Source organism: Colobus angolensis, unplaced genomic scaffold (assembly GCF_000951035.1).
Source record: "Colobus angolensis palliatus isolate OR3802 unplaced genomic scaffold, Cang.pa_1.0 Scaffold326, whole genome shotgun sequence".
Taxonomy (NCBI): Eukaryota; Metazoa; Chordata; class Mammalia; order Primates; family Cercopithecidae; genus Colobus; species Colobus angolensis.
The window spans coordinates 2,955,081-2,982,227 of record NW_012116555.1 but is presented as its reverse complement, the minus strand read 5'-3'; the positions used below and the strand labels follow the sequence as shown (position 1 = coordinate 2,982,227).

At 35.3% G+C, this 27,147-nt stretch overlaps 1 protein-coding gene across 2 annotated transcripts in view; it reads left to right on the top strand.

Moving 5' to 3' along the window:
* GRM8 (glutamate receptor, metabotropic 8) overlaps positions 1 to 26,879 on the top strand; it is an 830,459-nt gene extending 803,580 nt beyond the window's left edge. Inside the window, exons 10-11 of one of the 2 annotated variants that reach the window (XM_011951752.1) lie at positions 19,132 to 19,378; positions 26,305 to 26,879. In XM_011951752.1, the coding sequence (XP_011807142.1) occupies positions 19,132 to 19,378; positions 26,305 to 26,354 (297 nt within the window). In that variant the 3' untranslated portion in view covers positions 26,355 to 26,879. Of the gene's footprint in view, positions 1 to 19,131; positions 19,434 to 26,304 lie in introns of both variants that reach the window. The other variant, XM_011951754.1, reaches the window with a different exon arrangement.
* The last annotated feature ends 268 nt before the right edge of the window (positions 26,880 to 27,147 follow it).

The window sequence follows — 27,147 nt, the reverse complement described above, 5'->3', positions numbered from 1 at the left end:
AGCTCTCCTCCTGATATTTTGTCTCTTTGGTTTTACTTTGGTCTGTAAGGCAGAAAAGTCTCATTTTCCCCACCCTGACTTGGGTTTTCTAAGTTTCTTACTGTACTATAGTCTTGGCCAGATGACTTGATCTTTACATCTAGTTCTGTCTTTGGCTTGGATCTCTTGTTTCAGCCTTCTTGCTCCCTGATCAACATTTAGTGAAGCAAGAAGTTCCTAAATTTCTTATTTGAAAGAAAAATGGAGGTAGAAATACTTGAGGTAAAATATCAATACTGAAAATATCAACACCCAACAGTTGTGTTATTTCAGTACTTTCCAAGCACTTTTTTTATACATTATTCACAACCAACCCTCTGAGTTTACCAGGTCAGGAAACTTTATTCTGTTTTACATATGAAAAACAAGACTCATAAAAGTTAATTATTGGCCTGGAGTTACTATATCCAAGGGTGTCAAAGTTAAGCATTTAATTTTGTGACTTTCTGACACTGAGTAGAATGCCCTTCCAACTACACTAAAGAACTTCCAGAATATATTAGTCAAACTTAACTTGTGTGTGCTGCTATAATAAGCAACCCCAAAATCAGTGGCTTCCAAAAACAACAGTACTTTATTTCTGACCTGCATTTCATACTAAGGAGTTTAGTTCCACTGCTGAAGGACAGCCCTCATCTGGAATGTACCTTCCCTTGACAGATGTAAACAACAAGGATCAACCAATCAGTGATGCTTAAAGCTTCTGTTCATGCATGGTCTGTACTGTATCTGCTCATGACTCATTGTCTAAAACATATCACATAATGGACCCAGACACGGATGGGATGGAGAAGAATGCTCTTCCCCAGGACATGGTTCTGAAAACCATATGACAATGGACAAAGATGTCCAATCATAAGGAAGCGGGGATTAAGTAATTGAGGACAATAATATGATATACAATAGAAATTCATGACATATAAAGATATGGATGAAGAAGTCTTTACAGTATAAATAGGAAGTATCAACATTCAAAGAAAAGAAATAAGAACCTACAGAACTTGGCAAAAGTTTACTGTGTCAGAAGAGTTATCAAGGATAATTTTGTAGCTTTATTTTTTTTCTTGAATATTCAGAGATTGGCAATAGTTGTTTCCAGAGACAAAGAAGTTGGTTAGAGGCAGTGTCAGATTGAACTAGCTGAGGGAAAGAGATCAAAAGAGAAAGTTGTACATGAGGCACAAGTGCAAAGCTGCTGACATAGCAATTTTAGGCTATTAACTTGACAGCCCGGGTTCCTTTTGGAAATGCTGTTATATAGACTTCCTTTTCTATAAACTCCCTCAGGTACTGAAAGCTATATAAAGTGCCTGAAATGATTCTTCCTTGAAAATTTAATAAAAAGCCTAGCTTGGTAGTTCTTTCCCTAACCAAAGACCAAGGTCACTGAACCTAGGAATAAATTTAATGGCTTGGGATTATATTTGATAGACTAGACATTTTGTTAGAACATCGTATTAACGTGCACAAGGTCAATCACTACAATCCATCTGAGGATACTGTAACTTCATTTTTCTGCCATAGTCATGGAAATTATCTGTCATCCTGCTCAGTTTTCACTTATTACTTAGTCAGAGGGGCTGACTAACCAGTTATACGATACATATCCACCACTTGCAGGAAAATAATTGAAAGTATTTGCACTGAGTATACAATTTTATTTCCCACTCACATAATAGTCTGAGGTAGTTCCTGGTTGAATGGCAATTCTCTTCCATGGAGTGATTCAGGAATCCCTACTTCTTCCATCCTATAGCTTTGTGTCCCCTCATGTCTCCTCATGATAATAATAGAATCAGCAACAGGAGGTAAGAGTTTCTAGGGAAAAATGCGCACACATTAATTCTGTAAAACACTTTTACGACATTTATCATTTTGTTCACATTATATAGGTTGAAAACTAGTCAAATAACCACACTACATCTAGTCAGAACAGTTGATGACTGGTCAGGCACTCCCCAGGAACAATCCAATATAGTAGAAGGAGGAGCACACATTTTGGTGTAGTGTTAGCTACCTATGCCACAGTCCTTTTCCCTATTACAAATGTCTGTCTTTTTCTCCTGAGTGTAATCTTGGTAAAATGCTACGTTTATAAAGTTGCTTGGTAAAAATAATAAAAGGAAAAAAAGGATAGGACCATTTTTTCTATCACATCAAAATAAAGAATACTCAATATTTCCTCCATGACAATCAAAGTTTTCACTTGAGTGCAATTATTCTGAAAACTGAAGAATCAGTAGTTTGGACATATTTGGAACTCAGCCTATCAGATTTACCAATGGAATAATTTATCCACATAATTCTTTACTCCTACTCTTAGGAACATGGTTTTAATAATAGCATCCAGATGGCCTTCCAACTTAAAAATGGTTTATGCTCCAAAATTATGCTGGAAAAATTGATTTGTGGCATTTGAGATATAATTTTATACATATAATATTACATGTGATAATTGTCTTTATGCCATCCATAAAAGTCTATCTAACTAATTGTCTAACTGAAATACAGGACCTTTGCAATGAAAACTGTAGTAAATATTGTTATTGTGATGTGGGTAATTACCATAACAATCCTAGAAATAAAGATTCATTTTGAATATAAAATATTTAATTAAAATTTTGACACCATAATATACGAAACAACTAACATAACTGCACATCCTTTATCTGATAATAGCTAGATGTACTTTTTTATTACTGGGGAAAATACAAGTTACCCTATTTAATACTTATATTTTCACACTTGGAAAAGTTCACATTCTATCACGGTGAAGTGTGGTAAAACTTAACAGCCTCAATTTTAAAATATACTTGGAACAAGTCATAACTAGTTTTATTGCAAAAGATTCCTGCACACATTTATATTAATTTTGGTACCTTGAAAGGCTGCCTGGCAAGCTGCTTCCATAAGGAAATATGCATTATGAGAAGTGAGAAATATCCATCTCTTCTACATATTTTTAGCTACCTATCACTCCTTGACAACAATGCTCACATCACTGAAGCATGTGACATAACTCTTTTTTCTAAGTGAAAAATGAAATAACTTAAAGGAAAATGCAACATAATGTAAACAATCTCTCACTAAAAACAATACATTAAGCCAAAAGTATTTTACAGAATTTGTTACAAGAAACTAGACACAGTATTGAAGATTCTAGCTGTGATCATGAGAATGAGATGTAGAATTCATCCGAAATAACTGCATCATTTGGGATTGAGAGCAAGCCTAGGTACCAGAGCCAGAACTTCCAATGAACGAAGGCAACTGATGGCAGATAACGGGAACAAGGATGAAAGAGGATGAAGAGTTGAATGTTAAGACAGTTTCAAAGGCAGGATATGGGATATGGGGGAAAAAGACAAGTCTGTAATGACCTGGAAGCAGCAAAGGGGAATAAAGGATGGTCCAACTTTATCATCTTCCCTGAGGAATATGAATTGAAGAAATAAAGACAACCATGACTTGAAAGTCTGGGGTGGAAATAACTCTCTTGGAAAGAGCAGTTTCAGTTAAGACCACGAGGGCAGAGGCAGGGAGAAGAGGCTGGGGATGTAGAGGAGCTGTGGTTGTGGGTTAGGAGTTACAAAGCACACTAAAATGGATTTACAGGTGAGAGATGTGTAAAAACTTGGGTGATTTTCAATAAAGTTCAGAGTATTCTAGTTGGTTCAGTGGAACATTGTGTCTGAGCTGCATCACTTTGGGAGCTGGCTGATGATTAGAGGAGTAATCTGCTGTCCTGATTCTTAATGGAACACAGGGCTTCAGTAAGAGAAGACTCAGTCAGACTGCTAATGACCTAAGGACTATTCAGGACCTAAGAAGGTTGTCCAGTTGATCTGGGTGGGGGTAAAATAGATCATCTGAACCCAGGACATCAATGAAGTTAATGAAACTAGTAGCATAAGACACTAGGCTCATTGAAAAGAGGGATATTTGAGATGATGTCTGAGTTCACTGTCCTAAGAGATTTAGATGCCTAGGGCTTCTGATTGACTAATGGTTCTAAACTATACTTACAAGTTGCTTGGTTCTAGCTCACACTTCACAATTCTCTTGTTCTGAGAACTTATGTCAGTTGTGGGGCTAAAAGCAAGGTAATGACTGTCATGAAATGGTCCTAGAAGCTATCTCAAACTGTTGTGGGAGGTACTTTGGGCTAGTTTCTCATTGAAAATTGTACATAAGGCTTTTCTCCTTCCCTCTCTTGTATTTAGCTCTTTCAGATACCTCGTAACGGTAATAACCTTAAAGCCCTGTAGGTGCTTTATTCAGAGTAATGCCTCTGCTAAAGCTGGTGAGGATTTTCAGCCATAGATAAGATTGTGCAACAACCAAGCTCTCTTTTGCATCACAGAGCTTATGGAATCATGTGCAAGAAGAGGACTTTTTGTCTGTGATCTGGAGTTATGAGTACTAGTCAAAGCATTATCTGCCTTTCACTGGTTGTTATTTGAGACCTACAGTTTCTTAAGTTGTGATTACTGGGTGTTTCAAGGTTTTGGCCTATTTGAAATGATTTTGTCTTTTCCTGCAAGCTGTCTTTACCACAAATAATTGAATCTTCAACATGGGGTTCTTAGTGCCAATTTGTGTGATCAGTACATACTGTAACAGACCACTGGTCTCATATTAGCAGCATACTTCATCTTGGCTAGGTATAGTGACTTGGAGAGGTCACCATATGTATGGATAAAGTTTTAATTTTCTGGAGTGCTTCAGCCATACCTAGTATCCAAGCAGACCTATATGTCTATATCAGACATGATAGTGATCAGTTATACAAAATTCTAAATATCAGGTCTGAGAATTTTCCTCTCTTGAAACCTGGTTACTTTGACCTTCATGAGAATCTTATGGAGGCACCAGTCCTAGCAGTAAGATTTTCTTATACCCAGGAACATCCCCCTGTAGATTGTCTCAGAGATGTAGTAAATCTAGTCCTGTCAGGATCTAGGCAGACATGACAAGAGCAGATAAAAAATATTGCTGAATCATGGCGGATCATGATCCTTGAGTTGTGAAAGATACCATTTGTCAAGGTCTGGAACACAGAAAGGGTTCTGAGTCTTTGAGGCTGCGTTGCAAGTGGTTAGTTGTCTTATGCTTGCCACCCTTTCAGATAGAGTTCCCTTTACATCTTCCTCAACTCACCTTATCATAAGGCTGTCCTTAGTAAAGGGGCTAATCTTAGTAAACATCCAGGCTCCTCAGAGATAGCCCATGGATAAGGGGTGAGTGGAGCCTCTGCATTGCCACCGTAATTAGTTTTTTCAGCACTTTGGGAGGAGATACTTACCATTATTTTCTTTCTTTCAAACAACAGCAAGACACTATAAAATATTAGAAGAGGAGATTGAACATCAGAAAAATGGTTTCTGCCGGTGTATTTGCTATGCACTTGCATCTCTAATTCTGAAAAGGACTGTACCCTACCTAATACACGATGAAAAGCAAAATAACAATGCTGATGTAAATGTCAGAGGATAAGAGGTGGGGGAACAGCACAGGAGGTGGGGGTGAATACATTTCTTGTTTTCCTTGTTCTCACTCCGAGGTTTAGTAAAAAGAACCCTGGCTCTCTCTTGGACAGGGTCATCATCATTCTGTCAGTCGTGTACCACTTTCTGATTTACCTGCCATAGTTTTAGTTCTACATAGTTTTGTTTTGTTTTCTCACTTCTAGTGTCTATTTCCTGGGCAATATTGCATTTTATCTAGATAGGTATATTTCATGGTATAAAGTTATACAAAATTTGCTTTTATAATTTTAAAAATCTAATTTGTACCTGTACTTGTATCTTATTTTTCATTTTTATGTGGGCTTATCATATTACCAAATATGATATAGCTTATGACTACTATAGTTTTCTGTCTTATCTCTTTCTTCTTTTATATCAAATGCTTTCTTCTTTCTTTATTGAGTTTACTTTTTTTTCTGTTAAACTTTACATAGTTTCATGATTAATTTTTGAGGTTTCCTGCACCCTAAGATTGCCATTTTAGACTTGAAATTTTCCTTCAAGCACCACTTAGGTTGTATCCACAAGTTTTCATACATACTATTTCCATGATTGTTCAATTTCTAAATAGTTTGTACTTTCCTTTTTATATGAGTCACTTACAGGGATGATATTTAGTTTCCAAATAAATACTCATATTTATTTATAAATTATAATTTTAATTTGATTGCCTTTTTAGGTGAAAGGATGTAGTCTCATGTTTCCTGTTATGAAAATTTGATTTTTGTTGCTGGATAACCTAATTCATAATTGATCTCTGTGAAGCTCATTTATATTTTAAAATAATGCAATGAAAATGATAATTTTATTACTGAGTCATTCAAACTATTCTTAATTATATGTTGTATAATCAAATTTATATCTTTGAAAAGATGAATTAAAATCTCTCATGATGCTTATGGATTTGTCTATCCTTGCATTTCTATGATGTGTTGCTTATATACATTGTGATAATGCATTATTAAGTGTGTGTATATATATTCTTTGCATAATTTAATGATTCTATCTTGCATTCTATTTTGTTCTATATTAATATTACTTTCCAGATTTCATTGTCTACATTTTTTTGGCATAGAAAATATATATATATATTTTTTTTTTTGAGGCGGAGTCTCGCTCCGTCCCCCAGACCGGAGTGCAGTGGCCGGATCACAGCTCACTGCAAGCTCCGCCTCCCTGGTTTGCCCCATTCTCCTGCCTCAGCCTCCCGAGTAGCTGGGACTACAGGCGCCCGCTACCGCGCCCGGCTAGTTTTTTGTATTTTTTAGTAGAGACGGGGTTTCACTGTGTTAGCCAGGATGGTCTCGATCTCCTGACCTCGTGATCCGCCCGTCTCGGCCTCCCAAAGTGCTGGGATTACAGGCTTGAGCCACCGCGCCCGGCCAAAATATATTTTTAACTTGGCTTATTATAATCTTTACATATACTTTTCTCTTTTTGAGAATACAGTTTAAAATCAAAGCTGATAATATCTATTTTTAAATGGGGAATTTAGTCTTTATTATGAAAATTACTGATTTATGTTTGCTAATGTTTTCTGTTTTCTTTTTACTATGTTCTCATGTTTGTTTTTTTGTCTTCTCTGAAATTATTTTAACTGATCAAATTTTCTCTTTTTTTTTTTCATTTGATAGTTCAGGAGTTTTAGATCCTATGTTCATTTTTTTCTAAGTTGCCTTTAAACCTTAAACATATACTTTAACTATTTTTTTATTTTTGGCTAACAACATTTAGAACTAATTTACTGGCATATTTTTAAAATCTTATATCACATCTTCTTCCCTTTTTAGGAATAATTACCAAATTATTGGCAATTTATGTCTTGTTTCTTGCTTTGTTGGTCAACCTTGTGAGTGGTTTAATTTTATAGTCTTTCCAAAGATTTTTTTTTAGCTTTGTTGATTTTCTTTATGTTACATTTGTATTCTGTTTTATTGACGTTTATCTTTATTATTTCCTTCCTTCTATATTGATTAGATTTAATTTTCTCTCCCTTTAGTTTTTTAAGATGAATAATCATATCAAGATTTCTTCTTTTGTGTCTGCTTTAGCTATATCATACCATGACTTTTGATATGTTGTATCTTTATTATTCAGTTCAAAATATTTGCTAATTTCCATTGTTTTTCTTTTGACTTATGAGTGATTTAGAAATGTATTGTTTAGTTTTCAAACAGTTGGCAATTTTCTTATCTTTTGTTATTTATTTCCAACCTAGTTCTATTTTCTAATCTGATTTCACATTAGTCAAATAGCATACCCTGTATTTAAATCCTTGAAAATTTGTAGGATTTCCCAGAATGTGGCCATCTGATAATTTTTTTTCTGTACAATTTAATAGATTATTTTTCATAAGTTTTGAAAAATTATTGTCCATTGTCTCCTTTAAGTGTTTCTTTTTACCTGTTATATCTCTCCTTTCTCTCTAGGACTTCAGATTCATATTTATTCAAATTTATATCATGTTTTATATATCTCCAATAATTTCTTTCTGGATTTTAAAAATATTTATAGTCTCCATCCTTCACTGTGGATATTTTTTTTACTGATTTTTTACTGATTTTCTTTCAGGTCATCAGTCATTTCCTTCCCTGTAGCTAATTTGTTATTAAACTCATCTATTCAATTCAATTATTATATTTTTCACTCCTATAATTTTTGACTTGAATACACACACACACACACACACACACACACACACACACACACACATACACACACACACTCCAGTCCTCTGGCGAAAATATCTTATTATGTATTTTCTTCAATACATTTATGTTAAAGTTTTGTCTGAGAAGCCTGGTATCTGATCATCTGTGGCACCATTTCTATCACCTGTTTAGTTTTTGTTGTTGTTTGCCCTTGGTTTTTGGTCATTTGTTTTTGTGTCCTAGCATGCCTGGCTGGTCATCTTTTATTGAATACCTGACATTGTACGTTTTTTAAAAATGTAAATGTTATATATATTGTTATTTCCCTCTAGAGAGCCTTCAATTTTCTACTAGTCAGCAGTTGAAATATATATACCAAGGCATTTCACCTTGATATAATCTGGGATTGGGATAATTTGAGGATAAGTTTCAGGCTTTTATGGATTTGTCTATTTCTGATTTACCTTTACTCCTCGGCAATATCCCTTTAGATATATTAGCTAAATGTCTGATATGTTTATGAGTAATTATTCTCCTCTATGGACCTGAATTCTAACTGAATTCTCTCTGAATCTAAATTATGTTTGATTTTTTTTTTTAGCTTGCTGCTTTCTTACACTTAGGATTCAGCAAAGTCTCAAGGAAAAAAATGGTGTAAAATACCAGGTTTACTTCTCTGTAGTACCCCAGAAGTGTGGGTCCTTAAGTCTTGACTGCAATGATAACTCCAAATTCCAGATTTTATCTCTCTAGTCTATGAGGCTGCTGTCAGGTCTATCTAAAGATTTCTGTCTTTCCTATGTAGAATCAATATGTTACCTGGGAATAAGAAGCAGTGGAGAGTGCTGTACGTATGTCAATGTGCTTTCTTTTTCCTTCCTAGGATCTTGGCCCCCTGAGTCCTGGCTACCTTGGTTCTTCTCTGATGCTTCCAAATAGTCTTATTTTTTCTTAACTTTATGATTGTTTTATACTTGTTCTCAGAAGTTGGTTTGGTTTTATTATAGCTACTCCTCCATAGCCAGAATCAGAAGTCCTTCTTCATCTATTGATATTTTATTTTATTTTATTTTTTGATTATACTTTAAGTTCTAGGGTACATGTGCCATGTTGATGTGCTGCACCCATTAATTCATCATTTACATTAGATATACCTCCTAATGCTATTTTAATGATTAAAATGGTAGCTTCTATGAATTTATTTCATGTTTTTATGGATTTGTTATTTTTTCAAAACTTCTCTAAGATAACAATAATGTTATTTCCACTGTCTTCCTTCTTTAGCTCTATTGGATCTATTTTTGTATATTATTCTCTTTGTAAGGTGTCTTGGTTCTCCTCAAGTATTTGCTAATTCTTGGTTGTCAGTTCATCTGTATTTGAATCCAACTTTGCCTGCCTGCTGTGTTATCAATAGCCTGTCTCTGGTGCTATAGAGGTGGAATGGTGCCTATGCAGCAACACTGTGCTGGCAATTTGTCTTCTGAATGTAGAGAATCCCTGTTCCTTCTGGTGGTCAGTGGTTCATCAGACACTTTTCTGCTTCAGCCCAGTGCAAACTCAGTGCTAAACATCATTTAAAAGAGTAACTTATCCAGCTCTTCGGGCCCATATTCTCAGCTAGATTATTTTGTCAAGCTTAACAAGATATAGTTCTAAGAAAGCCAGAGCTGCTCTAGGATCCACATGAGGTTTTTATTTATGACGAAAGTAGCTGATTAATAACAGCAGAAACCATCTAAATGCACAACGAAATATTAATTGAAGTGCTTTAACTATGCCTCTATCATTTAGAAGAAATTTGGCCCAAATCTATTAGAAAAAGGATGCTTTTCTGATTTGGAGAGGACTCAAGTCATATTAATCCTGCTCTTTCACTTCTTGGTGTATTTATGGGGGCCAGATGGTGTGTGGTAAGGATATGGGCTTTCAAATTAGAGAAACCTCAGTTTGAAGCTACACTTTATTTTCATGTATTGTATGACTTTTCAAAAATGACTGTGTCTCAAAAATGACTTCTTCGTGACTGCGTAATTCTCAAAAATAGACTTATTCATTCCTACCTTACAGGATTAGTGTGAGGGGTTAAATAAGTGCATAAAAGTTTTGGCATAATGCTGTACCTGATCCTCAATAATTGATAGATGTTGTGGTTGTAGTTATTGTACAGCATCTAAACTCATCATTTTATTTAATATGAGACATCTTTGAGATTCTATTGGTATATTTAACCACAACCAACTACTATCACAGAACTTTCAGAACTTTTTCAGCGATATTAACTCCCCATTCCTATTAGTTTTCCAGGCCTGGCATAACTAAGTATCACACACAGCGTGGCTTAAACAACAGAAATTAATTTTCTCATAGTGCTGGATACTAGAAGTCTGAGATCAAGGTGTCAGCAAGCTTGGTTTCTTCTGAGGCCTCTCTCCAGGGCTTGTAGATGGCCATCTTTTGCCCTGTATTATCACGTGATCTTCCTTCTGTGTGTCTTGTGTCCCAGTTTCTTCTTCTCATAAGCACATCAGTCATATGGTATTTGGGACCACCAAAATGACCTGATTGTAGCTTAATTACCTCTTTAAAGACCCCATCTTCAAATGCAGTCACATTCTGAGGTATTGGGGGTTAGGCCTTCAAGATACAAATTTTGGAGGAGACATGATTCAGCCCATAACACCATTCTTCTTGATTCCTCCTATATTAAGAGATATCACCAGAAAAAAAAAAATAGCACTTTTAAAACATCATGTGCGTCCACAAAAGCACCTGCGCTGAGTTACTGAATCAATTATTTTGTCTTTAAAAAGCGTTATAGAGAAAATATCTACTTGATCAAGATTTAGTGCCTTTCGCAAAACTACTGTTGAAACCATTTTCATAATTTTACCAACTTTCCTTAGATAACGCAACCTGAATTTATTATTTAGCCTAAAATTTAAATTCTAGCAAAGCTTTCATCTCTAGGCAGTGATAAATATAGGATTCAACATATTTTCTTTTTTTTCCTGGCTTCTAGAACTATAGACAGATAGATAGAGATAGACATACTTTAAAATATAGTTCAGAGATAAGTTTTGTTCCTGAAACAATTGTTTCCTCTTCTTTGCTTCTTTCTAAACTAATTTATACTTTTATTTATTTGTTCTGTACCTGAAAATATTATTTGTTATATTTTGATATCCGTTCAAATGATAATAATTAAAGACATTCCCATTACTCTTATTCCCAGTTCTGACCATGCTGCTGCGGTGATACAGGGCCAAAAGGTACCATGGAAGCAGAAATGCATGAAGGAAACATGAGCAAAAATATCTGTAAAGGAGGAATTAATAAGCACTGAGAGAGTAGACACTGTGTATTAATTTTCATATACATATCCCAGTAGAAAATGCAACATCACTGATTATTTACTATATTTCTGTAAATAATTCTCATATATAATAATTGAAAATTAAAGACTACATTTTATTTAATAATGCCATACTTTTAAAAATTTACTCTGTTTTCAAATTTTCCATCAGGTTTTAATAAAAACAAATTATTTACTAATCCAAATATTAAAGATCACTTATGTTTAACGATAGTCGTTATAAATCAGGTAGATGTTTTTCCTTCTTTAACAGATCTTGAGCTTACTTACATGGTTCTTTCTATCATTAGAGAAGCTGATATTCTGCTTGTTGGTTGACACTGTATCATTCTCTTCAGCTGGTTTCCACCTCTCCCAATCATTCCAAGGTGAAGGATTCAGAAAGACCTCACAGGAGGGAGAACAAGCCCTGCTCTGCATCTATAGTCTTCCTTCACAATTCTTCATTCATAGCTTTTGATTTGACTCTTCATGTTGCAAGTATGTGTCCTGAGCCAAAAGGGGATGTGATAAGTGACTGCAAATGGATTACAGACAACTGATCTCCACCTCCACTAATGAAAACACAGTGCAACGTATCTGACCTGCTGCTGGGTCCGCAGCACTGTGATTTCTACCTGACAGGAGAAACACAACACTCAGGATGGTGATTTTTCCCAGAGTTAAATTGGACTATAATTCTTTGCTGTGGTGACTCTAAAGTTTCCCACAAACATAAAGTATATTTCCTTATGAATAAACCTTTTTGCTTGTGTGTGTGTGTGTGTGTGTGTGTGTGTATTTCTGTTATAAAGGCTAAAAGTCTTGAAGCTGATTTTGAGAGAGAAGTAGTGTTAAGTGTTTCTGGTGTGGAGAATAAAGAAAGATGAATAGAGAACAGGTTGTCAAGGTTAAATAATGACAATAAGAACTATCCGCTATTAATTAATATATCCCAGGCTCTGTGCCAGTGTTTGTATACGTTGTCTCATTAAATCCTTTGATTTAAGTCTTTGAAAGCTTAGAAGTAGTGTGAATGCCTGAACCTCAGTTATACAGTTAACTTGGGAAGGTATTGAGGGCAGAGCTCAGAGCTCTCCTATTCCCAAAGTGAAAACCACTGACTTTGAATTATGCTGTTCATTGCTCATCAAGAGCAAAAGGGCCCATTATTACCAAGTTGACTGTTTAAAAGGGCATTATGTTTATCTGCCCAAGATTACATTTCTCTCCCAGCCTAGAGGTCGCTATGAAAATGAATGGAGTCTTCCAGTCCTCCAGTTTTCTGATGTTTTCTAGTTTTAGTATCTGTTGTTTTTTTCCTTCTTGGAAATACATGAGTTATGTTCCTTAGAACCCAAATTTAGGAGTATGAACCCATACCAACTCAAAAGATTATAGAGAATGTCTGTTATCCAGACAGTTTTCTAAGTGCTGAGTTTACAGCCAGGAACAACACAAGTCAAATTCCCAATATTCATAGAATTTTTATTCTAGCTAGGGGAAACAGATACCACATATGTTAAATAAGTAAAATATATAGACTTTTAGGATATAATGTGTTAGATACTAAGGAGTGTGATAAAGCTAGGAATACTGGTAGAAGGTTGGGGGTTATAATTTTCAGAGGTGTGTTCAGGAAAGGTCTCACTGAGCTGGAGCATTTCAGTAAAGACCTGAAGGCAGTGAAGAGGCAAACCACCAGATATAAAAGTCTGAAAGTAGAAGCATGCCTGGTATGTTCCAAGATCAGCCAGGGAGCCAGTATGGTGGAAGAGAATGAGTTAAAAAAAAGAGTAAACCAGAGGATGTCTCAGAGGATCTTGTGGACCATTGTAAAGATATCATCAATGGGATGTCATTGGAGAGTAGGCTTTGGAGAGTAGGAGTGACCTAATTTGGTTTACGGATAATGGGATTATTCTAGCTTCTGTGTTAGGATCAATCAAATGCTCACACAGAAGAGAGCAAGGGCAGCAGGAAAGAGAACACTAGGACAGTTGCAGTACTGATCCAAATGAGAGATAATGATGGTTCTGAGCAATGTAACACCAGTGGAGACATTCTGAACGTTCTGAGCAAATTTTGAAGGTAGAATCAATAGGATTTGGTCATAGATAGGGTGGAAGTATAAAAAAGAAGTAAAAGACAATTTCAAGTTCCCTGTCCACCCCCTCCCCCAAGAACTAGAAGCGTGGAATTAATGAGATAAGATAGACCACTGGGAGATCAAGTTTAGGGATGAAGATTGGGAATCAGAGGCTTGTTACTTTTCAGATGCTGTCAGACACCGAAGAGAGTGACCCAAAAGGCAAATACCCTTCCTAAGAAAAGCCTGGAATTTGTCAGTGTATAAGTGATTTTTAAAAGAGGACTAGCCATATAATTTGTGGAACCCAGTAAGAAATGAAAATGCAGGAGTCTAACAATTATTACAGATTTCAAAACATTCGCAGCAGAGCATTAAACCAAGCATGGGGTTCTCCTAGTACAGAGTCTTGTGTACAAGTGCACACCCATGAAGCCTGTCTTGGTTTAAGTGTATAATTCTAAATATGATCAACAAGTGAGCAAGAGACAGAGAGAAAAGGACTAAACAGTGAAACTAGGAAGATATTTAATGTAAACAAGACAGAAACAAAATAAAAACATTTGATATGAGCTTGGTAGTGGTTCCAGGCTCAGCCAGCAGAGCTGAATGGTTGCCTCTGGTTTTTGAAAATTTCAATTGCTAGGAGAATTTTATGAGTTTGGACTTTTGCATGACAGATTGATTTGGGGTGTTACCACCCACAGGGCAACTCCAGTTTCTCTATAAACGTCTTCATCTTAAAAAAAAAATCACTTCTAGTAGTAAATGGTATTTTGAAGTCCATTGTCTGCTAAAAAGCAAAAGAAAACCCATTTTTTGGTGCAAGTTTCACTTTGGCAGACATGCAGATGAGGAAGTAGAAACAGAAGCAGAGAAATACAGGCTGTCAGTGTGAGTGTAGCTTTCTAACTGGTCAAGTGGTATGCAAAGCAGCCAAACAGAACCTGGTGACTAAAACAAAGTGGGAAGATTAAACCATTGAGGGCAAAACAGAAATATTCAGGAATAAATACTGAATCTGTTTCTTATCACGTGACATAAGGTTGCTTTGAGTGTTAGGTTTCATAATAGTTTACCTTAGTTGCTAAGGGGTTGCAAACATACCAGGTTGGATGTCAGAGTCTGTGGCGGTCTGTGTACTGGTAGCTGGTTGAAAGCAAAAGACTGACATTTATCTTGGAAAAATATACTCTTCTCCCTCCTCACTCTTCCCGGAGTCTAAATGATTCCACGTCATGACCTACATTGAGTAGACCTTGATATGTACAAATGGCCTATTCAGAGTTTGAAGAGGTAACTGTAATAGGTCCCAGAAAAAATTTCATATTAGTATGCTCCATTGTCACAGCTAACCCCTGGCTTATCTAGAGATTGCTTAAATCTGCTTCAGTGCATCTGACTGCTTCAGGTTCAAAATGTCCATGGGGCATGGAGGCAGAGTAACAAGCCATCAGTGCGTGTGATAAAAAAGATAGTCCCCATCCTCTGTGTGTTAGTGTTTTGGAGTGACAGGGCCAGTAGGGAGCACATAAGAGCAGGCTGGGAAAGAGAAGATTATTATTAACATATCCAGTATCATTGCTAGCATCTCTTGAATTTTTGTGGGTTAGTGGGAGTTAATACAGTCCCCTTCTGCATTCTGATGAGCTGTAACTTTGAGATAAAGAGCTGTTATATTATTCTAAGAATATGGCCCAGGCAATAAATATGGTTTTGAGTTCACATTTGGACAAAATTTTATTCTGTCTACATTGAAGTGAGATTACAAAGGCCTTTTCCTCGACATCATGTAGTCAGAGCCTGGCTATCAGCTCTTCTCTAAACGAAACTGTCTGGTTTGAATAAGTGTCTAATTGGTCCCTCCTTTGCCCTGTACTCCTGGAAGGATACTTTGTTAGCATCTATTTAGATGCAAAGTTGTAGGGTAAAGAATGTTTCTTGAGCTATCTTGTATCTATAAGAGATTTTATAAATATATCATTCTACCCTGTAACTCCTCTATGAGAAAAGTGTTACTGCCAAACTCACCCCATGACATAGATAAGAACTTACTGTTCAGAGAAGAAAATAAGATAACCTATTTGTCCAATTAACCAGGGAAGATTCATTAGTTTGGATTGTAGCCTGGTAGGTTGGTTTGGGGGCTTTTATCACCCAGAAAGTAACTCTAGAGTTTCGCTGTAAACTTTATCTTTTAAAAAAATGTATATAAGTGGTGGTTCCAGAGTTCATACCCAGTCTACTGGAATGTATTCATTCCGTAGCCCTGTAAGAAATGCTAGGCCACTATGAGGTTGCGGACTTTAGGGTATGATTTGTGTGTGTTTTTTTTAACTTTTATTTTAAGTTCAGGGATACAAGTACAGGTTTGTTATATAGGTAAACTTGTGTCATGGGGGTTTGTTGTACAGATTATTTTATCACACAATATGATTTTGTGGGTTTTTTTTAACTTTTATGTTCCTGTATGGCTCAAGTAATTAGAATTTTCTATAGGTATACAAAAATCCACGCATTTTAAAAAATCAAGAGCTCATTTTCCAATGTTAAACATAGTCTCTCAACTTCTTATTCAATATGGGAGATAATCAGAATTCTCTAATCCATGCTATTAAGGATTGAGTTTCTCTAACATGACAGTAGGTGGCATTTATATTTCTTTGCTTGTTTTGCTGTTACTGCTTTCATTGAGGTTATGACATGTATGACGTTTTCAAAGGTGAATTTCAAAAACTCAGTCTAATCATACATAGTCCATGGTCCTGTAACAAATGCTAGGCCACTGTAAGGTTGTGGACTTTAGGGTATGATTTTGTGGATTTTTTAACTTGTATTTTAAGTTCAGGGATACAGTGCAGGTTTGTTATATAGGTAAACTTGTGTCACAGGGGTTTGTTGTACAGATTACTTTTATCACCCATGTATTAAGCCTAGTACCCGTTATTATTTTTCCTGATCCTCTCCCTCCTCACACCCTCCACCCTCCAAAAGGCCCCAGTGTGTGATGTTCCCCTCTATGTCTCCATGTGTTTTCATCATTTAGTTCCCACTTATAAGTGAGAACAAGCGGTATTTGGTTTTCTATTCTTGTGTTAGTTTGCTAAGGATTTTGTCAGAAGCTGTTTTAAGAAAGTACATAATCAAGATCAGCATTTTGGTATAATTTGAAAGTATAGCATCTAATGAAGAGCTTGCTACACTAACCATGGTACTATTTAATTTTAATGTCTGTGTTTATTACATCTTTCATTGAGTTGGCTTGCCAAAAGGATAGATTGCGGTAATTTATTTAACGAGAAAGCTAGCATTCCAGAGTCCTCTTCATGTCTAATATTTAGCAGGATTAAATTTACTATATATCACAGAAGTTATTCCAAATAAGAGAAGACTATTATCATTTGTGTTTTTGGTAGCAGAGAAAATTTATAGGATGTTTATTACAAAAATATTTTTATACTATTTGGACTAGTACTATACATGTTAGCAGGACTAACAGATTAAGGCACATTTTAAAAATCCAACTAATCAGTATAGGTGTTCCCATCATTTTATGGCTGTTTCAACGTTGGATTTGTTTGTTTGTTTTTAGGCTAAATTGATGTGAAAGAGTCTGACTGGAACAAAACTGATGGTTTTCTTTGAGTGGCATTGGAACATGTATGGGAGTAGTTTGTACTTTGCCACATTCTTTTCTTACCTTTATGTCCTCTCTCTGCAGTGCATTTTCTATGTAGGCTTTTGCAGCAATGCTAGCTTAAAATTAAGCAGGAATTCAAAAAAGATTAACCAACATTAGAGAAGCTTAGGAATGTTTACAATAACAAGTTGCTTAAAAGTAGATGGCAAAGCTTAGGGAGATTTAGGAGCTGTAAAGATACATATCCCTATTTCATTGGGATGATCTTAATTGTAGTAAATCATGTAAACTTTGTAGGAAATCTTGTTAAAGGGTTTTCCAGGCTGACAATGGTCTCTCATGCAAGGGCAGCCTTAGTGGTAGATGAATTGGACAGTAAATTCAGCAATGTGCATGGTATGATTTTATATCCAAAGACAGCCTCTTAACTTGTGCCTCACATCCTGCTCATGGTTTGGACAGTTCTTTACCTCAAGGTTTTGCCATCTGTTAAGAGAAACCTTCTCCTCTAGGAAAAGGCAACACTAATGCTGATTCAGTTATTTACCCTTGAGGGTGAATTTTTTTTGTTGTTTTTTGTTTTTTTGTTGTTGTTCCTTCATTAAAAAGGACACAATTAGTTTGATCTTGAGGACTTCCAGATGAAATCTAACTAGTATGATACATTTTAGCAAGAATAACAGATTAAAACATATTTTAAAAATCCAACTAATCAAGATTAGAATATTCAGCGATGTAAATAGAGTGAACAGATCTATTAATGAGGGTTGTAGATATGACAAAGGGAGAATCTGTTTACAGTCTTAAGATGTGGTTTCTCCGTGGCCTCAGTATCCCAAGTTATTTGGGGAAAATTCTATTTTGAACTTAGGACATGAAAAATGGAACCAGATCAAAGGTTTTTGTTTCTGTTTGTAAAGAAGGAAATAGTGCTGTTTCTGCTTCCATACCATAACCAAAAAGAAAAAGCCAAAGCAGTGATTTTAGCTTTGGTTTTTTTCAGATTCTTAACCTCTAGGTTGTAGAAAGCAAAGCCTTCCAGAAAGATCCCTCTCTCTGTAAGTATCAGAGCAGTCAGTTTCAGTGGGATAAGGGCAAGCAATGAGCACCGGAGGAGAATTTCAGAATGCAGTATCCAGGACTATATCCCCAGTGCATATATCTTGGAGTGAGGAGATCTTACATATTTTTTAAAAGCAACTGACTTATTTTGATGTGATGCTATCATTGAGAACCTTCTGGAAGTGTTCTTTAGAGGGATTGTTAAAAAAAATCCAGCCCTTATGACATGCTTGTGATTTATTATATTTGGTAGTTGGAATTATGTAATGATGTGAAGATGCAACCGCTAGCATTATTCAAGCACTGGTGTGTAGTAGTGATATTCTGGAATGTTGCCCTCCCACTCTATTTCACTATATATACTTACCTTCTGGGTTAAACTTATTGCTAAAATAACACTTGGCCCACTAGTACCTTCTAAAGAAGGTCTGTGTGGCATTAAGTATTAGTGTTTTGCCAGACTGGTTTGGTCGCCTTCCTTACGTATGTTTATTTATAATCAAAAAAGGAAAATAAGCTCCACCAGCTTCGTTGTTTGTATTTTTATTTTAAGAAATTGTGTTCAGTTTAAAAAATAACCTTACTCATTTACATTTGCAGGTTAGGATACAGGAATCATTGACTATAATTAAGGACAATTTCAATAAATGCCTTTTAATGTGCCTTTAGCAGAGAAGCTGGAACAATTTTAGAAAATGGTATGTTACTTGCTTTATCTCCTACTGTTAGGCTTACCAATAGTTATTCTTTTTTTTTTCTCCCCTCAGATGTACATCCAGACAACAACACTTACTGTCTCCATGAGTTTAAGTGCTTCAGTGTCTCTGGGCATGCTCTATATGCCCAAGGTTTATATTATAATTTTTCATCCAGAACAGAATGTTCAAAAACGCAAAAGGAGCTTCAAGGCTGTGGTGACAGCTGCCACCATGCAAAGCAAACTGATCCAAAAAGGAAATGACAGACCAAATGGCGAGGTGAAAAGTGAACTCTGTGAGAGTCTTGAAACCAACAGTAAGTCATCTGTAGACTTTCCGATGGTCAAGAGCGGGAGCACTTCCTAATAGATGTACGTTGAACATTCTTCTCCTAGTCTTGGGGATTGTGCTACATGTTTCCAGGGGCATGGTGGTACCCACATACCATTACACCATCACATTTAGAACCATTTGGTTAAAAGCAGATGGTCTCAAGATGAGTGGCTGTTCTACGGAGTACAAACTTGCTCACAAAATCTCTTTTACAAAGCATGACATTTCATATCTTTCTTTTGAAGTATTGAAAGCATCATCTTTTTATAAAAGTTGTATTTTAGTACTTAGAAACAATTCCACAATTTTTCTTGTTCAATATTGGGTGCTTTTTATAGTATCAATAGTTTACTGATATTTATGGAATATGCTACTACAAGTCTTACACAAATAAATGATGTTATTTGTGCCTTTAGGGAAATGAGAACTCTAGTTAGCCAATACATTTAGTTAAATCACAGTCAATACTTGTTTCTCCCACATGTCCCCTTTCCTTGGGCTTCCTGAGGGCTTCCCTTGACTTCCCTTCTTGGATATATTAAGATAATTAAAGTTCTTCTTAAAAGGCTCATGATCCTGGAAATAGAATATTTTCTACAGCCACCTTTCCATTTTTTTCTTTTCTTTACCTATTTTCTTCTCTACAGCCCACCCAGGAAGGAGCACATGATAACAATACACAGAAATCTGTGCTCAACCAGTAGAATTTAACTGATCTATTGAAGCCCATCTTGGTATCTATGAAAGAGTGGCAAATATAGATTGAAGATTTGTATGATAAAATACCAGAAAGCTGAATATGGTAAACATTACAACTTTACCTTACTAGGTTCTACAGATGAATCAAAAACTTTACCTTACTAGGTTCTACAGTTGAAAGAAAAGCGAAGGTACTTGTGTTAGAGTGGCTTCCAGTCTTTTGGAATATAGCATAGGTATTCAATATTTGTTTTTTCTGTTTGAAACAGGAGCTTGCTCTGTTGCCCAGGCTGGAGTGCAGTGGTATGATCTAGGCTAACTGCAGCCTCTACCTGCTGGGCTTAAGTGATCCTCCCACCTCAGCCTTCCAATTAGCTAAGACTGCAGTCATGTGCCGCCATGCCCAGCTAATTTTGTTTGTTTGTTTGTTTTGTAGAGACAAGGTCTCACTATGTTGCCTAGGCTGGTCTCTAACTCCTAGGCTCAAGTGATCCTCCCACCTAAGTCTCCAAAAGTGCTAGAATTACAGGTGTGAGTTACCGCACCCGTCCAGGCATTCAGTAATTAAGGACAAAATCCTATGCAAAAATATTCTCTTCCTCTCATATTCATCCAGCCATCTGTATCCCCTATTCTCTATACTTTTCACACTAAATACAAGAAAAAACTAAAAATTAATTTTATTTGGTTTATTATAGCAACTTATGGTCTACATTCCATCTACAAACCTTCTTTTCTATCAAGATTTCTAGATGAACATTGTCTACTCTAATTTACCATACACAGAACTATCCTGTGATAGTTAATTAGCATTGCTTAATTAGACATATTGGTTTCAGTTACTGTCAGCTTACCTGGAATCATTAGCCAGATTGGTTCTAAAAAGATTACCTTCAGGTCACCAATACCAAATTTAGTCACATGTAGAGAAAGGAACTTTACAAGAATTTCACAAACACCCCCCATATATTCACCTTTCTGCAAACATGAAACCTTGTGAAGTAAGAAATATGAGAAGCAAGGTAAGGATGGGCTTTAGTAACAAATCATTACAATCATCTCTGAGTATAGGTAAGCAATTTACTAATGATAAACCTATTTTAACTCTTAGCAAAAGGTATCCTGTAACTGTCATTAAAGGCATCAAAGTAGAATGCTTGTGATTTGAGGACAGAATTTTATCTTTATTCCTACCTTGAGAACATCAGTGTAGGAAGTTGAAACTTATTATAGGATGCCAATAAACTGCTGTTGGCCAGTGATACAATTTGAACACTGGCACTTCTCAGTATGACTCACCAGAGTCTATTGTTATACCTGCTTTTCTCGATCTCTGTTTTTTTTGTTTTTGTTTTTTTTGTTTAGCAGCAATCCAGAAAACTTTATAAAATATGGTTGCCAAATAAAAGAACCAAACTTATAGTAATATAAATACCAGTCATCCAGACTCATCTTTGAAAGTGGTGGAGAAAAAATTTAATAAACTTTTTCAACACTTTAAAGAATAAATAGATGCCCTGAAAAACAAAATTCTCAGCATTGATAGGAACTAATCTCATATTGTTGAAGTAAATCTCATACATGTACTGTTTTCCTTTGGTTATTTCCTGTTAATGTTGAGTTGAAATGGAAATTATATAGCATGCATGTATTTCTCTATTTTCTCTGAAATAAGAATGAAAGACTGCAAAAACAAGGCCTATTTGGAGGGTAAGCCTCTAATATTCTGGAGGAGTCAGATGCTCACTTTTAGAAGGTCTGGTAAAGTCAAAAAGTGAATCAAGATAATATCAATTACTGCCTGATAAAGAAAGGTTTAATTGTACTGTGGAGATTTTAGTGCATTGATCTTTTACAGGAGTATAATTTGGTTTGAATAAGTTGGGCCCGAGTAAAGTGATTACAATGTACTCATTCAGGAGAGAAAGATGTATGACATCTTTACACATCCTTCCACAATCCTACTCCAGGTCACCATTTTTAACCTTTGTTCGCTTACATGGCCATTCTACAATGAAAGGGTAAATTTGTATTCAAGATTTTAAAGTTTCTAAAGTTACACAGAATAAATATAAGTAATACGAAGCTGGATGGGAAATCAGTGAGTGCCGTGTTAGTTGCTGAATTTGCAGACTATAGTTCACATTTTTAAAAAAGGTCAAGTGTTATTTCGCAACAGAGTGTGATGGGAGTTAGAAACAAAGTTGATATATATGAATTTTGCCAACTGTACCCAATTAACAAATGCTGTACATAGTATTCTTTAAGCTATGTTCATGAATAATTCATGAAAACAGCTGCTGCTGGAGGTAGATTTGTTTTCTCTAGCTTATGAACACAGTGTGGTGCACACAAGGAAATTAATTTACTGTTGCTGTGCTCAAAAACTGATTTTCATATGAGCATATTCATCACCACTGTGAAAAAAATCTCCCTATGAACTCATCTGTACATCTCTGATTCATTTTGCTCTATAGTACTTCTGGGATAAAGATTCTTGCGAGATATCTGCCACCCACAAAGTTTGTCCCTTATCATTGCTTTCATGTTGACTAAATCATCTGTTTCCAGAGCCTTACACTTCCTTTTCTAACCAGTAGAAAAATTAGCATTACTCTCCTTTTGTGAATTGTATTCTCAATTCTCAATAGAATCCTACCACTTTCTTTCTAGAAACAATGTTTAAAAATTCAAAAAATAATATATTAATTTTTAATTAGCTACAGAGCCCCAAAGTTGCAAAGATCCTTAAAACTGGTCTGATCCAAACTGCCATCTGTCGAATGGACATCTTCTGAAAACTATATTGTTCAATATCTGTCAGCTCTTGTTACTCTATTTCAACCATAATTCTTTTTCTAGCTATATACAAATTTTATAACCATTTCCTACATTTTAGTTATTGTTGAAAATATTGAACAGTGCAAGAAGTTGGATGACCATTTTAACAGTCATTTTTATCACTCTTATGACAATTTTTCTCTACCTTGTCTGTGAAGACTGTATGAAAGTCCTTCAAAAACAGAACCAAAGAACAGATTTTATTTTCTTAGAGGAAATTTAGAGGCATATGAGAGCATTATATAAATTAAAAATGAAAAGTAAAAGTGAGTGATCATAGAAAATCATTGTGTTTCACTTCACACCAAACCAAATGTAACAAATGTTTTACCTTTTGGAAAGGTTAAGTAGAAAGTACAACTCCATTAGGTCTCATGTATGGTTCATGGAAAGGAAAGGAAGGAAGAAAGGAGGGAAGGGAGGAAGGAAGGAAGGAAGGAAGGAAGGAGGAGGGAAGGAAGGAAGAAAGAGAGGGAGGGAGGGAGGGAGGCCGGCTCTATATTGGTTCTTCCAGATTACAGCTGTTCCATCCCAGTCTATTCTGCTTTCATCCTTACAGGAACCCAGTATTGTAGGTTTTGAACCAGTGATAAAACTGAGGCCCGGTAACCTGGCCCAATGACTTTTTTTTCACTCATTTTGCAGGGACTAGAATGTAGTTTAAAACCAGGTCTAAAGTCTACTTCCTTTGCACTGTGCCACAGTAATAACCTAGAAGGGTATGCAATGTAGATAAGATAAGCAAATATGTCAACTATTTTTAGCCTGAAGCTCATAATACTCAATGAAATAAAAAATAACAGAACACATTTATAGTAGCACTTCTTAGGGCTATCTGAGTTAATTTTAGTGGTTGTGAACTTTGTATGAACTTGGTCTCTGGTAAGAACTTGTCTAGTCCATCAATAGTGTCAGTACAATGGAATGAGTCTGATTGTCAGTTATTTCAGAGGAGGAACTTTACAATTTCTAGTCTTATTCAGTGTTCAATAAATACATTATTTTCTAAAAATCTGTTTCATCCTGAATTGGATTCATATATTGAAACACATACATTCTTTGCTGTTTGAAGTATCTTTTATCTTACTGTTATTCATTCCAGGATTACACAAAAAAATAGGACATCACATTTGAATTTTAGGACAGAGATTCATTGCATCACATCTTTCAAAAATACAAAGGAATTATTTGAATTTAGATTTATATTCTCCAGAAGCTTAGGCATGAGTATAAATTTGGCATAATATCTCTGTAATGGTCTTACAATAATGAGTTTTACTTTACAGTATGTTGGTAACAGAACAATTAAACATTTCTTTTTTTGAGTCTTTATTTTCTTAAATATCTTCATTTGTCTCCATTTGATGAAACCAAAAGAAACCATAAATATGCAATGGCAATTCACATATTTACCATTCTATATATTTGATATTTTAGCATGTTTACTTCTAGAGTCTAAGATTATTATGTATTTTTAAGTGGAAGATGTATTCATTCTCATAGGACAGCTAATTATAATTACTTAACTTTTTTGGTCATTACATCAGCCTCTAAGAATTGAGGTCTTTGACTTAGGTAGTAAAAAATAATTTTTGTATTTTGTAGGACAGATAATTGGTCTGTTCCTTCATTTTACATATATGCAAATGCAAAATTTTACCAAAATATTAAAGATTAGCACTTTTATATTTTTAGTTTTCTAGTAAATATCTATATACTATAAATGAGGCTACTGACTTTGACAGATTAAAATTGCTGCAGCATTTTTATTTCTGCTGTTATTTAATTTTTACTACAGTCACGCATTACTTAATGACATGTTCTAGGAAATGTGTTGTTAGGCAGTTTTGTCTTTGTGCAAGCATCATTCAGTGTACTTACACAAACCAAATGGTATAGCCTATGACACACTCAGGCGATATGGTATAGCCTACTCTACCTAGGCTACAAACCTGTACAGCATGTTACTGTCCTGAATTGTGTACACAATTGTAATGCAATGGATATCCGTATATCTAAAAATATCTAAACATAGTAAAGACACAGTAAAAATAGAGTATACAAGATAAAAATGGTACACATGTAAATAGGGCACTTACTATGAATGGAACTTGTAGGACTGGAAGTTGCCCTGGGTCATTAAGTGAATGAGTGGTGATTGAATGTGAAGGCCTAGGACATGGCAGTACTGTAAATTGCAACCTCTGCCTCTTGGTTCAAGCAATTCTCCTGCCTCAGCCTCCTGAGTAGCTGGGATTCAGGCGTGTGCCACCACGCCCGGCTAATTTTTGTATTTTTAGTAGAGACGGGATTTCATCATGCTGGTCAAGCTTGTCTGGAACTCCGGACCTCGTGATCCACCCGCCTAGGCCTCCCAAAGTGCTGGGATTACAGGTGTGAGCCTCCGTACCCAGCCACTGTAGATATTATAGAAATTCTACACTTAGATTACACTAAATTTATTTTAAACATTTCCTTTTTCAATAATATACTATTTTAGCTTACTATAACTTTTTACTTTATAAACTTTTTATTCTTTTTAAATTTTGACTTGTTTGTTATAAAAACTTTAAATGCAAACACATTGTCCAACTATAAAAAATATTTTCTTCATACCCTTACTCAAGGATAAAATTTTTTCTATTTTCATATATTCATTTTACTTTTTAAACGTTTTGTGTTAAAAAAATAAGACACACACACACACACACACACTAGCCTAGGCCTCCACAGGGTCAGGATTATCGATATCACTTCCACCTCCACATCCTATTCCACTGGAAGGTCTTCAGGGGTAATAACACGCATTGAGCTGTCATCTCTCAAAATAGCAATGCCTTATTCGAGAATACCCCTGAAGGACCTGCCTGAGGCTGTTTTACAGTTATCTTTTTAATGTATAAGTAGAAGAAGTGCACTTTAAAATAATGATAAAAAGTATAGTATAGTGAATACTTAAACCAGTAACATAGTCGTTCGTTATCATTACCAAGTATTATGTACTGTATATAATTGTATGTGCCATGCTTTTTCATGACTGGAAGTATAGGAAATTTGTTTACAAAGCAAACCACAAACATGTGAATTATGTGTTGTGTTATGTGTTGTGTTATGTGTGCACTGGGTGATAGGAATTTTTCAGCTCCATTATAATCTTATGGGACCACCTTTATATAATGTGGTCTGCTGTCGAGCTGAAATGTCATTACGCTGTGCATGACTGAGAATGGTTTAAAAACAATGAGTAACATGCTGTAAAAGCTGGATATTGTAAAAAAAGGTCATTACAGGACTTGAATTTTAAAATCATATTAGCAAAATGATGTATTGTTATATACTATTTTAATTTGTCCTCATTTATCTTAACAGCTTCCTCTACCAAGACAACATATATCAGCTACAGCAATCATTCAATCTGAAACAGGGAAATGACACAATCTGAAGAGATGTGGTATATGATCTTAAACAATGAACATGAAACTGCAAAAAATTCACTCCTGGAGATCTCCATAGACTACAATCAATCAAATCAATAGTCTTGTAAGGAACAAAAATTAGCCATGAGCCAAAAGTATCAATAAACGGGGAATGAAGAAACCCGTTTAATACAATAAAACCAATGAGTGTCAAGCTAAAGTATTGCTTACTCATGAGCAGTTAAAAAACAAAATCACAAAAGGAAAACTAATGTTAGCTTGTGAAAAAAAATGCTGTTGAAATAAATCATGTCTGATGTTATTCTTGTAAGTATTTTTCTGTGATTATGAGAACTCCCGTTCCTGTCCCACATTGTTCAACTTGTATAAGACAATGAGTCTGTTTCTTGTAATGGCTGACCGGATTGAAGCCCTGGGTTGTGCTAAAAATAAATGCAATGATTGATGCATGCAATTTTTTATACAAATAATTTATTTCTAATAATAAAGGAATGTTTTGCAAATGTTGAGAGTTGTTTCGTTCCGGTTTTAAAGCTAGGGAAAACTCTCTTTTAGTAGGCACTTCTGCTGTTTTTTAGCTCCTTCTATGAAAGCGCTGATGTTCTGAGGAAATATTTCTTTGAGGAATGTGTTTTTGTACATTTGTGTGCATATGAGGAAGATTGTCTTTTATTCCTATATTAAAAGCATTATTTGTGTAAGACTTTGTGAATATTTCAAGGTTTCTGTGGTACCTTTTCATAGTAACTTCTTCTTTTATGAAGAATCAAGCAAT